This window comes from Lagenorhynchus albirostris, chromosome 6, assembly GCF_949774975.1.
Source record: "Lagenorhynchus albirostris chromosome 6, mLagAlb1.1, whole genome shotgun sequence".
Lineage (NCBI taxonomy): Eukaryota > Metazoa > Chordata > Mammalia > Artiodactyla > Delphinidae > Lagenorhynchus > Lagenorhynchus albirostris.
The window spans coordinates 59,418,994-59,432,546 of NC_083100.1; the positions used below are offsets into that span (position 1 = coordinate 59,418,994).

Genomic DNA, 13,553 nt, shown 5'->3' on the forward strand with positions numbered 1-13,553 from the left:
GTAAGTATATAAATAGCAAAATCCTTACAAAGCATTTTTATCTTAGTCCAAATACAGGACTTGGAAAAAAAAACCAGTATATTTTTTGGTGGAGTAAATACTGGAAGCTTGTCCTGAGAGAAGTCTTTTTCCAATCTTTTGCTGCCCATGATTGTGACCCTAAATTGAGCAAGGAATATTAATTCTCGTCATTTATAGATCATTAAGTTAGCTCTCTTTTAGAAGGAAAACTCGGTGAAGTTCTGACACATCAACGACTTTCTCAGACAGCTAGCTGCCTTGGTATAACATTTATTAATTACCGGCGGACTCTATAAAGAGTTAATCAGCCTCGAGGCACAGGCTCTGGGGATCTAGCAGATGGTGTGAAAATACACTGAATTTTATTTTTGTAATTCTAATACACAAACACACTGACAGAATAACAGTTCTCGGAGAAAGAGCCAGAAATAGGCTAAGCTTTCCTTCTAAATTTCTGGCATTTTGTTAATTGAAAAGAGATAGGAGCGCTACGGGAGTGTAAATGTGGATCCTTTAATGTAGAGGCACGAGGCAGGAAGTGAGGAGGCAGCAGGGGAGGGGGGAGGGGTGCCATGCTGCCATGCTCAGCCAGCCTCCTAAGTACGGGATCCGTGAACCCTGCAGGGAACACTCACCGGGGTGTTGGACTGTTCCGTCAGCTTTTGCTCCCACATCTTTAGCCGTCTTTCTCGTTCTTTGAGCTCCTGCTCTTTAAAGCTGAGGTCACGTTCTAGTTTCTTCAGCCTCTCAAGAGTTGCTTCAATTTCACACCTGCACAGGGATATAACTGGTTTAAGTCGCAACTTTGCTGAAGAGGTGTTACATGCTGAGGGGTCCATCACAATGCTTAATCAAAGGAAAAGGCTAAACCTGTGCTTTGAAACCAAACAGTAAATAAGCAGAGAATAGGAAATCTTTCATATCCTTCAAAATCAACAGGTAGTTTCTAGCTTGGAAACATCAGCTCAGAATACTTTCTCAAAGCAGTGAAGAACCACTGGGTGGGGCCTGAGCTATGGAGCTGGTGTCTTGGTTTAGCCATTTAATAAATGCTTATGGTCAGGAGTTCCCTGGCAGTCCAGTGGTTAAGACTTGGGCTTTTGGGACTTCCCTGGTGGCGCAGTGGTTAATAATCCACCTGCCGGGCTTCCCTGGTGGCGTAGTGGTTGAGAATCTGCCTGCCAATGCAGGGGACACGGGTTCGTGCCCCGGTCCGGGAAGATCCCACATGCTGCGGAGCAACTAAGCCTGTGCGCCACAACTACTGAGCCTGCGCGTCTTGAGCTTGTGCTCCATGACAGAAGAGGCCGCGATAGTGAGAGGTCCACGCACCGCAATGAAGAGTGGCCCCCGCTCGCCGCAACTAGAGAAAGCCCTCGCACAGAAACGAAGACCCGACACAGCCAAAAATAAATAAATAAATAAATAAATAAATAAAAGAATCCACCTGCCAATGCAGGGGACACGGGTTCGAGCCCTGGTCTGGGAAGATCCCACATGCCGTGGAGCAACTAAGCCTGTGAGCCACAACTACTGAGCCTGTGCTCTAGAGCCCATGAGCCACAACTACTGAAGCCCGCACGCCTTAGAGCCTGTGCTCCGCAACAAGAGAAGCCACTGCAACAAGAAGCCCACGCACGGCAACCAAGAGTAGCCCCCGCTCACCGCAACCAGAGAAAGCCCACGTGCAGCAACAAAGACCCAACGCAGCCACAAATATATAAGTAAGAATAAATTTATAAAAGAAAAAAGATTTGGGCTTTCCCTGCCGTGGACCCAGGTTTGATCCCTGGTCGGGGAACTAAGATCCCACAAGCCACACGGTGCAGCCAAAAAAAAAAAAATGCTTACGGTCATCTGGCTCTATTATATGTTATCTCATCTTACTCTCATTACAGCCTCAAGAAACAGGTACTCATCTCACAAAGAGAGAGATGGGAAAATGACACTCCAGTTATATGATCACTGTCATACCACTAGTAAGTTCACCTTAGCCTATTTGCTGAGTAGCTCAAGTAACTGACGGATTAACTGGACTCAGTCTCCTCAGTTGTACGGGGTGGTAGTTATCTTCTATCAGGGCTCCACAAGTTGCCTGATCCTAATAATTACCTGGGCAAAACATACAACAAAACATAGATTCCTAGGACCCTTCCTCAGAGCTCAGGATTCAGTAGGGCTGGGTAGGACTTAGGAATCTCCATTATCTGAAAGAAGAGCCAGGTCGTTTTTTGACAATCAGGCAAGTGTGGGAATCCTGGGCCAGATGAACTCTAAGGTTCCTTTTAACTCTAATAATTTAAAAAGCAAGTTAGTTCCCTCCTTAGTCTCTATGGGCTGACCAACCTCACCACCTGGAACAATATGTCCAGTTACAGAGACCTGTGCTTTATAGAAACTGAAATTGGTAAGATGGCTCAGGGCAGGTTTTTTTCTCCTTCAGGGCTGTCATCATGTTTAAGTCTAAATTTATGCTCTGAGAGTTGGAAGTTCTTCCCTTTCAGTTTCTGAAGAGCCTGTGAGAAAAGCAACGGTAATGAGAGACTGAGAGAAAGAAGGAGAGACCGAGAGGGAGGGAGGGAAGAAGAGAGAAAGGAGGAGGGGAAGCAGAGCGAAGGGTGGAAGGAAGGGTTAGCGAAGGCGCAGAGGGAAGGACGCAGAACAAGGAAGGGACTGGAAAGAAAAGCCGGTTGGAGATTAGCTGCTGAGCCAACAGCTGCTCCCATGTGCCCCTGGGACACACCTACACGTCCGACTGTGCGATCCTGGTTGGGACTTTCACTACAGAAGGTAGATGCCCCCAGATCTAAGTTGATGACTGTAGGTAGCCAAAGTCTGCCTTTTTATGTCCAGGGGAAATCAGAATAAGTGGACAGCTTATCCCAATGCCCTTGTAGATGAGAAGCAGATAAAGGAAAACAAAAAGGTTCTGGGTATTAATTGGCAAAACCCAACTCCGAGAACAGCTACTGAGGTGTTTCTGGACTTGGGCTCCACGTTTTACTTCCCTGGCTGTCTGCAAAGTACCTCAGAGCAAGGGAGGCAGGAAAGTAAGTGGAAAAGCCTCTGCTGTCAACCCCATCCCTTTTATTGGTGTCATCTGAAAATGATAAAGCCAGGTAAGTCAAGTCACACTAGAGTCCCTAAGGAAAAGCAGTAAATCAGCCATCTTTCAAAATGATGACTGTATCATAAAATCCAAATTTTATCCCTGATATTTCAGACAAAGTATTATGCCCATTTATAAATAAGTGTTTTATTTTTCAAATGGAGGATTAAGGGAAAAAACACAGTGTAGAAAACCTTAGGTTAAAACTTTTGTAACAAAAAGGAAAGAATGAGCCATCTTCAATCAATGAGAGGGTGAGAAAAGGAGGCAGCAGAGCTGGGCACACTCAGTGTGATACGGCAGGGCCCTGGGCTGCTGCCACGTGGTGCTTCCACCAAGCCCAGTCCCAACTCTTTTGCCAGGGAAACTGAGCTCACTGGTGTTCTTTTTGATCAGGGTAAATGGCCAACACATGCAATTTCACTTGTCATTTAAGCCAAGGATTCATCTCAAGTTCCAGCTCTGGGAGCCCACTCTGATTTTAAGCCCTCTGGAAAATACATCAACAGTTAAGTAAAGCTAAGTAAGCTGAAAGCTGTCGCAGAAAAACAAAAACTGACTGAGTAAATATGCTCCCCAACGAGGCTTTCCCAGACGCCCCGGGATATTGACAGCAGTGGTCCAGGTCCTACGCCACAAGAGATGTAACCCAAACCTGGATGGCAACACAAAGACAGTTGCTCCCCTGGCTGTTCCCTCTGTTTTTCTTGATGTACTGTTTCGCATCAAATGCATTGGCTGATGCCCTTATATAACCCTCCTGTTCTAAAAATATAGTTTAATATGTTTTAAGTTGATGAAAATTTTCCCTATGTCAAAAACAGGCAATGAACTACAATTATCTTCTTTTACTAGACAGAAACTTACTTTGAAATAAAAGATTAATTCATAAAAACAGTTATATATATATTACATGAGAAATAGATAATATATATATTACATTTAGTGTTATATATTAAATGATTTGTGCTAAAATCCAAATTGCAAAGATTAGTTTTTTAATCTCTGTTTTTTTTTTTTTTTTTTTTTGCGGTACGCGGGCCTCTCACTGTTGTGGCCCCTCCCGTTGCGGAGCACAGGCTCCGGACGCGCAGGCTCAGCGGCCATGGCTCACGGGCTCAGCCGCTCCGCGGCATGTGGGATCCTCCCGGACCGCGGCACGAACCCGCGTCCCCTGCATCGGCAGGCGGACTCTCAGCCACTGCGCCACCAGGGAAGCCCTCTGTGTTTTGTTTTTAAGAAGGCGTGCCAGAGTAAGAATATTTTGATCACCAAGGAAGAATGCAACCCGCAGAAGGTCTTACCAAGAGACAGAGACCCTGAATGCACTATCACAGCGACATGAGGCTCACTCAGTGCAGGTGACCACAGGGCTGCAGACAATCACAAAGGGCAACGAGAATTGAAAACACGACCAAGAGGATGACACATTTTCTGTTCTTAATGCTCGTGGCCACTATTGCTAATAAGTCAATAGGAGGAGAAACAAGGTGAAGATGTGATGAACAAGGAAAGGTCTGACACTAGATTTCTTGCCTATCACCTATTAGGTAAAAGGAAAGGACATAGTTCATGTGGTTTTTAATAACCTAGTTTTAAAAAGAATTTTCAGAATAATCATTTAAGTTTCTAAGACTAGATGTTCCATCTGGTTTATGTGTAGAGGAAGCTCTACCAGCAAACAAGCGTTTGTCAGAAACACCAGAGCAGGACGGGAGTCCGACTTCACTGATACTTGTTAACTTCCTACACACACTTTGGACCCTAGACGCATGGTTTCAGACACCAGATAAAAGTCGGGGGAAAGAGAGGAGTGGTCTGAATGTGCTGTCCTTTGAAATATCCAGATGACCTGACAAAACATTTCCTTCTTTTGGACACTTGGCACGTTGAGTGGGATAGTTGTTTTGCCCTAATCATCACTGAAAACCATCATGCCCTTGGGCTTCCCTGGTGGCGCAGTGGCTGAGAGTCCGCCTGCCGATGCAGGGGACGCGGGTTCGTGCCCCGGTCCGGGAAGATCCCACATGCCGCGGAGCGGCTGGGCCCGTGAGCATGGCCGCTGAGCCTGCGCGTCCGGAGCCTGTGCTCCGCGACGGGAGAGGCCACAACAGTGAGAGGCCGGCGTACCGCAAAACAAAAACAAAAACAAAAAGCCACCATGCCCCTGTGATGCTTCTCTTTGCTAAAAGGGAATCCAGTGGAGGGCATGACACTGGCCACAAATTCAGGGACAGCACCGCACAGCGTGTGTGCCACAGCAGGCCCGTGGGATCAGACCACCTGGGTGCCAGCGCTGGTTCTGTTTCACATGGTATAATCTTGAGCAGTTGTCCAACCTGTCCAGGTCTCGGTTCTTGCACCTGTGATGTACACACTAGGGTTGCTATGTGGATTAAAAAAGATAATCCAAATAAACTACAAGCATCTGGTTAAGAATGTGATAAATGACAGCTGTGTTCGTTATTGTTACTCTAATTAATATGATTATTATTCCCCACGTTTTTAACCAATTACCAAGTTCAATTAAAACAGCTCTGCTGCCGCTCAAACTGTGGTTTAGTGCTTCAGGTAAAGATATATATTCTTTCTCCAGCTCTCAGGATTAACGAATTCCTGAAAGATAGCCAATGAGGAAGCCCCCTAGGCAACTGTTTGCCTTTTACTAAAATACATTAATGTATTACCAATTTTATTTCTCTCATCTTTTTAGCTTGAAGAATTAAAAAAATAAATTTGTTATTCTACTAATCCAGGTTTATTATACAAAATAAAGATATACACATAGAAAACGCTTTCCCATAATCTCATTACCCAATGATATGTAACATTGACCTTTTTATACTTTTCTCTATGTGCACATACATGTACACGTAAATATGTGTTTATTTTAGAATAAATGGAATCATTCTGAACGTACTGGACCGTAGCATCCATTTTTGAATCGTTTATCAGATCTGTAATATCATGAAAGCCTCCATACTATTTTGTGTGTGGGGATATCATAATTTTCTAAATCATAAAAACCACAAAAAAACCAAATCAATCTTTTATTTTACTTTAAGCTCATTTCCAGTTTTATCATTCTAAAGGATGTGATAAACAAATATCCATACATTCTTGCACAACCTTCCCGTTTATTTTCTTAGGAAAGAAATGGCAGTGGGAGAGGTGTCTGATCTATATAGCCAAACTGTCCTCCGAAAGGTAGTATTTTCCCACCAGCGAAGTATGAGGAAGTTTATAACACTGGATATTTTCATGATACAAATTTTTGCCAATCTGATGAATAAATTACGTTCCCTTTGATTTGATTGCTAAATGAGGTTGAATACTTTTCACATGTTTATTGGTCATTTGACTTCTTTTTTTGTGAAATGCCATTTCAGGCCCTTTAATATGATATTTTAATTAAAATGTTATTTTAAAGACAGAAGTGGTGGTTTTAGAGTGTGATCTGGGGACTCATGAGAGCTTTTCAAAGGTTAAATTGGTTTTCAGTATAACATTAAGACATGATTTACCTTTTCTACTCTCATTCTCTCATAAGTGCACAGACTTTTCCACAGGTTTCATGATGTGGGATAGTACCATAGGCTGAATGCAGAAGCAGGATTTATTACTGTCTTTTAAATGAATCAATAACTACATATTTAAATTTTTTTCTCAGTTCTAATTTTGAATGTGGTAAATACTGACAGATGTAACTCATTTAAACAAAAGCCCTTTGGAGTCCTCAATAATTTTTCAGAGTGTAATGGAGTCCTGAGGCTAGAAACTTCTAGAACAGATGATCTATCATATAGGAAAAAAGCTGTAACACTATGGCATTTGTCTTATAAATTTATTGATGGTGGGTATTGCTTTTGGTCTTATGGAGGTTTTACATTTTTATATAGAAAACTTACCAACTTTCCCCCTATTTTCTGATTTTGTTGACATACTTCAAAGACTCCCTATCTCATGGGTATTAATAGTAGTATTAAAATCCTACTAATCCTTTGGCCAACAGATCAAACAGCAGTTCCCCAGAGAATCCCTTTATTAAATCCTCAGACTAGATTAGATTTCACGGTTATATACACTCAGACGTCCAGTAATGTTCTGTCATAATACTTATCAAAATGGTAATGAAAGTTATTCGTATATTTGTGTTTAGTAATCCAGTACTGACACTCCATGTGCACTGGGGCTGTTCTGCTCATCACCAGAGCCCAATACTTTAGTCCTTTAGGACACCTTTCCCCAGCAGAGGTTTAATGAATATCTGAATGAATGAGTGTAAGAAGCACATTTGTCAAAGCAAACAAATTAACTTACATATTTCTATTCTTTTGTGTAATATTGTGATGTCTTTTAATATTATTACCACCGTGGTATTTCCTTCTCCAAATATCTGTTGAGCAACTGCGGTCGGTATTCAAGATATGTTCTAGAGGCTCCAGTTACAGCAAGGAACAAAAGAGATGATCCAACTCTCTTACATTTTAGCCAGCGAGACACACATTATTAAACAACAGATTGCAGAACTACTTTTTAATTTCAACTGCAGTAGAAGCTCTGAAGGAGATGCTCTCAGGGCACATAAAGTGGAACCTCAGCTGGTCTGGGGTCAGGAAACACCTCCTTAAAGGAGTTTTTTTCAGCTACTATCTGAAGCAGTAGTAGTAGGAGCTAAGTTGGGTTTGGGCATCAGGGCTGGTGTGTCGCTGAAATGGGATGAATTTTATACAGAAGATACTGCATTTGCAAGGTATGAGGGAGAAATATGCATGTGTTGAGGGACCAACGTCAAAAATTAAGGGGTAGAACGACGCTCTTAAGATGAGGTGGCTGAGGCAAGAGCACAGAGGGTGTCATGAATCTTCAGTATTTTGGCCTTTGTCCTAGAGTAATGGGAGCCCCTTATACTGATTTAAAATGGGAGTGATCTGATTAGATTTGTGCTGATCTCTTACTGTAGGAAACAAATATTACTTACATGTTTTGTTTTGTTAATTATTTCGGCCCAGAACAAAGTCCCTCATACACACCTAGACTCCAGCAAACAGTATTACTTTTGTATCACTAAGTAAAAATTCATTTTAACTCACTGGTCCTAGAGATTCCCAAAGAATAAAAAATAAAGAAGGTTATTGTAAAACACCAAACAGAAAGCCCAAAGAAATGCGTCATCACAGGAGTAAACGATTGTCGTTTTTTAAGTGCCTGCAGTATTCATTTGGTATCGGCAGGTGGCGCCAGGCGTCACGTTACTGCCATAGCTAACAGGAGCAGAGATGAGTTACTTAAATCTCTGCTGAGTCAGGGAGGAATTATGTCAGCTTCCAAACATGCTATTTATATTCGTGCACCATGTGACCCGGCTCCAATGTCTCATCTCGGGCTTACTTCTTCCACTCACACAATACAATTCTCTCATTACTAAGTTTGTTTACACCTGAAAACATTTAATAGGATTTATAACATCAAAAACTTCCTTTTAAAAGTGTTTTTACAGTCTCCTTAACTCTTCCATCAACAGATACAGTGCTCTGCATATTTCCAAGCAGACAGTATTTTTATTTCTCACTGGACAGAGGACAAAGTTTCCTAACACAGAGTGTATACAGAGGAATGTCAGGTAACCGTCTTTTATCTCAGAAGATACTGTTTTAATATGCTTTCTAAATACTTAGACATATGATAAAGCAACAAGCTTAGAGGAACACTCTTTGCTTACATATGAGAGGGAGGGCTTATTCGATCTCCAAAATTTTCTAACACAAAAACACACAAAAAAGCCCCAATTTCTAAGGAATCAGGACTGTCATCAAGTTTCCAGGTTCTGTTCCTGGCTGAAGCTACTCATGATCCCTTAAAGTCAGATGATGTGACTCGGATGCGAGGCACCTACCTCCACTCTGCCTTATTGTGCAGGAATGAGTTACACTGGTCAGGAAGGTTCGTGTCGTGCGACATGGACTCCAGGATTGAAATGATTTGCTTGAAAGACGGCCGTTTCTGAAGGAGAAAAAATAATCACTTGTTGGGATGCAAGAAAGTAGATCTTTAAGAGAAAATCCACAGGTATAGTAATAAGGTCAAGTCACCTTATTACTATATAAAACAAAATAAAATATGATGTAATGTCCCGATTTAGTTATTTTACAACTGTCAGACTGCTCAGGTTTAGGGAACCATAATTCTTATTTTCAACCAGTTATTCATAATAGACTCAGATGTCATTTTTCTATTGTGTGGCCTAAGGTTGGAATGATTATAGTATTTTTCCAGGTAAGGAAAGTACTAACTAATTCTCTCTTTTGGGTATGATTAAGGACTCCTAAAAGGAAAAAGTTAAGTCTTTTAAAAATCTATGTGATAGGACTTCCCTGGTGGCGCAGTGGTTAAGAATCCTCCTGCCAGTGCAGGGGATACGGGTTCGAGCCCTGGTCCGGGAAGATCCCACATGCCGCGGAGCAACTAAGCCTGTGCGCCACAACTACTGAGCCTGTGCTCTAGAGCCCGCAAGCCACAACTACTGAGCCTGCGTGCCACAACTACTGAAGCCCGCACGCCTAGAGCCTGTGCTCTGCAACAAGAGAAGCCACCACAATGAGAAGCTCGTGCATTGCAATGAAGAGTAGCCCTCACTCACCGCAACTAGAGAAAGCCCACGTGCAGCAACGAAGACCCAATGCAGCCAAGAAAAGAAAGCTATGTGATAGGAGCTTCCCTGGTGGTGCAGTGGTTAAGAATCCACCTGCCAATGCAGGAGACACGGGTTCGAAACCTGGTCCGGGGAGATCCCACATGTCACGGAGCAACTAAGCCTGTGTGCCACAACTACTGAGCCTGCGCTCTACAGCCCATGAGCCACAACTACTGAAGCCCACACGCTCAGAGCCCGTGCTCTGCAACAAGAGAAGCCACCACAATGAGAAGCCTGCACACCGCAAGTAGCCTCCCACTCACTTCAACTAGAGAAAACCCGCGTGCAGAAACGAAGACCCAACATAGCCAAAAATAAACAAATAAATTTATTTTAAAAAATCTTTGTGATAAAGCAAGTATAGTAAAAGTTAACAGTAGAGTCTGGGCGATGGGTATACCAGTGTTTACTGTAAAATTCTTTCAACTTTTCCATATGTTTGAAAATTTTTATAATAAAATGTTGGGGGAAATCTACTTATTAATCTAGCAGAACTTATAAAATTTCCTAAACCAGTTGCTCAGAGAAAAATTCCCCAATTTTAAAGCCATCATAACTTCACTGTTCTCAATGTTTATTCCACATTAAAACTAGTTTTGATGCTGGGAAACTCTGAGGTACTGTTTACTAGAAATTGAAAAAGGAGTGGTTAGATGTATTTCTTTAGCTAGCAAAAACTACCCTAGTCTCTCTCTTTAGACTCTAGCCAAGATTGAGACAAAAGGTTTAAACAAAAATGGAGAAAGATAATAAAAGGATGATGTACATTCTCTCTTCATCACACCTCATAATTATACCATTTCTGAACAAATTACCGTTGCAGCAATTAAAACATGCATTTTAATTTAGGAGCACAAAAACAAGAAGGAAGAATGTTGAGGTGGCTTGCTCGCAGGACTTGAGTGCTTCCTACATTAAGAAAAGCAATTTTTCTTAGGAATATAAAACTGGGATATTTATTCTGAGTTCTCCCATTATTGTTCTCTTTCAAGGGTGTGTGTGTGTATGTGTGTGTGTGTGTGTGTTTTAAAAGAGGGCGTAAGTAGCTAGATGTCACTGATTGTACATTAAGCCTTGTAATAAGCAAAGAGAAAAGTGCCTTAAGTAGGAAATTTGAAAAAATTCTGTTTGTCTTCTTTGAATTTGTTCCCATTTTAATTTCTCCCACCATGTGTCAAGGTTGCAAAAGGAAAAATTTTTTTTTTTTTTTTTTTAGGAAAAGTGTTTTAATTGTTTGTACAGGAACTAATTATATAATAAATATAGGATTTTCATTTTTCATGGAAAAGCAGCAGGAGGAGCTGACAAATTTTCAAAGAATAATATTGTTCCCTACACTTAATCATTCTTTTTTTTTTTTTTTTTTTGCGGTACGCGGGCATCTCACTGTTGTGGCCTCTCCCGTTGCGGAGCACAGGGTCTGGACGCGCAGGCTCAGCGGCTATGGCTCACGGGCCCAGCCACTCCGCGGCATGTGGGATCCTCCCGGACCGGGGCACAAACCCGTGTCCCCTGCATCGGCAGGCAGACTCTCAACCACTACGCCACCAGGGAAGCCCCACTTAATCATTCTTGAGATAAGGTAAAACTTTTTGTAATTGGATGGCAAGTATCCCTGAAAAAATCTTAATTTTATAGTTAGAATATGCTCTCAGATGGAAATTATCAAAGTGAACATTTAGAAGGTAGCAACAATGTAGAATTTTGTGTTAATATTTAATGAGTATTCTGGTTACAGAATACGGCATTTGGTCTAGGATCTTCCTCCGAAGCGGTTTAGGTTCCTTTTATGTATTATGTAGGCTTTGCTTACTTAAAAAGGCACAACCAGAACAATTTATTAAGCATCTGTATACATTATTTGTTATTTTTGTTTTATCGATAAGGAAGATCAGTCTCAGAAAAGTATGAATTGCCCAGTATCACACAGGAAGCAAGTTACACAACCAGGGTCTATGCTCTTAAACACTTCAAAATGCTTTATCACATGACGGTAAGACATTACTTCCTATCAAACTCAGGGCTTTAGCTATTATTTTTTTCTCCTTTAGAAATATCATTTTAGAACTTGAACCAATACCCACCTTTACTTCCTTCTTTTCTTCAAAAAAAATTTTTGAACACCTGGTGGAAGCCACTGGAATGATCTAACATTTATTTACTAATAGCAGCTTTCTCTTGTATACATTTCTACCTCCTCATTGCAAAAGAATATATTTCTATAGGTGAGCTGAATATTTTAATCTATGTGTTAATACTCTAGAGTCTCAGGACTGAAAAAAAAAGAAATAAAATATATTTTAACCAACTATTGCTCTATCTATGGGCATAGGACTGGCACCAACTCCTGGTTGAATTGCTATATACTTCTAGCCAGAGAACTAAAATGTGCCTCTCAGGAAATAAACCTTGCTCTGGCCACTTGAGTCAACAAAAAATTGTACATCTACTTACTAAATTTACGGAAGCTGCTATAGGGAAACGAAGAAAAGCTAGCTCTATTCCCTCATGGAGCCTGTAATCCATTTAGGAAGAATAGATATTTTAAAAAATGCAACAGCACAAGATGAGGCAGTAGCTCAGACTATGGTTTTGGAAAAGAAGTAGTTAGTACAGACAGGGGTAAACAGAATAACCAGGGAAGGCTTGATGATGCAGTAATCAGGGGAGAAAAGAAAAGAAGGAAAAGAACATGTTCAGGGAATAAAGAAGGTGTGTAAGGTGTGTCTAGAGGAGAGAGCAATGAGAGAGTTAGAAATGTGAGCTGGATGCATAATCAAATCAAATATAGAGGGCATATATTATTTGTATCAGAATAAAATGCCATGAATTTAGGAACTAAAAATTGATCTCAAACATTCTTCATACTTCACGGGGCTAGAACACAAGATTCCTCTGACCCTAAAAAAGGGTCAGCTTACTACGTGTTCAACAGAGACATGCCAACTTCATGGCATCAACTCTGGACCTAATGTCCTTGTTGTGTAGGTGTTTACACTATCATTTAATTAATACACCATAAATGTATATTCTTAGAATTTTAATTAACATAGTACAGAGTTTCTGATTAAGAAACTCAAAACCTGCTTTGCATACTGAAATATAATTAAAATTACAGAGATCTAGTGGCATTCATCTAATTCAGCACACATAACTTCAGGTGAAATTTCTACTTGAGCATCAGAGAGAAAAATACTACAAAAATTACCAACTGGGCCACAACGGACATATAAGTGGTAGAGTATGAAAAGGGTAGTATTTTAACAGTATAAAATAAATGTTCTCCAGAAAGCTTGCAAATAGCCACTTATAGTTTCCACTGGATTAGTTGCAAAGTGCAGGCACTTCTCTTAATGCTTAAAAATCCCCATATTCTAAAAAATCACACACTAAAATAAGGCCTACACAGGGGCAGGACAGACCATTCAAAACCTATCAACTTTGTCATAACAAAACTAATGAAACAATAATAAACCTAAATAAAAATACTAACAGTTTAAAAACTGTTAAATTCCTTAATAAAAAACAATACTAAGTAAATGTGGGACTCTTTAAAAAAGGGTGAGGGTAGTTTGATGAACGGGAGTGAAAGCAGATGGAGGCTGCTGGTTCACCAGGCCAAAGGTGAAACGCACAGGGCTGGGGAGAACCAGCAACAAACTCTTCCAAGACAAGGCACCGCTCATCCCAGCCAACAGGGAGCACGTGGGGCAGAGGGACCTCTCCGGT

General features: G+C 41.1%; 1 protein-coding gene across 3 annotated transcripts in view; it reads right to left on the reverse strand.

The window, feature by feature from the left end:
* MAP3K20 (mitogen-activated protein kinase kinase kinase 20) overlaps positions 1-13,553 on the reverse strand; it is a 173,042-nt gene that overhangs the window by 49,860 nt on the left and 109,629 nt on the right. For all 3 annotated transcript variants that reach the window (XM_060152630.1, XM_060152631.1, XM_060152632.1), the window contains exons 10-11: positions 9,027-9,133; positions 657-792 (exon numbers count right to left, since the gene is read on the reverse strand). In XM_060152630.1, coding sequence (XP_060008613.1) covers positions 657-792; positions 9,027-9,133 — 243 coding nt within the window. The remainder of the gene's footprint in view (positions 1-656; positions 793-9,026; positions 9,134-13,553) is intronic.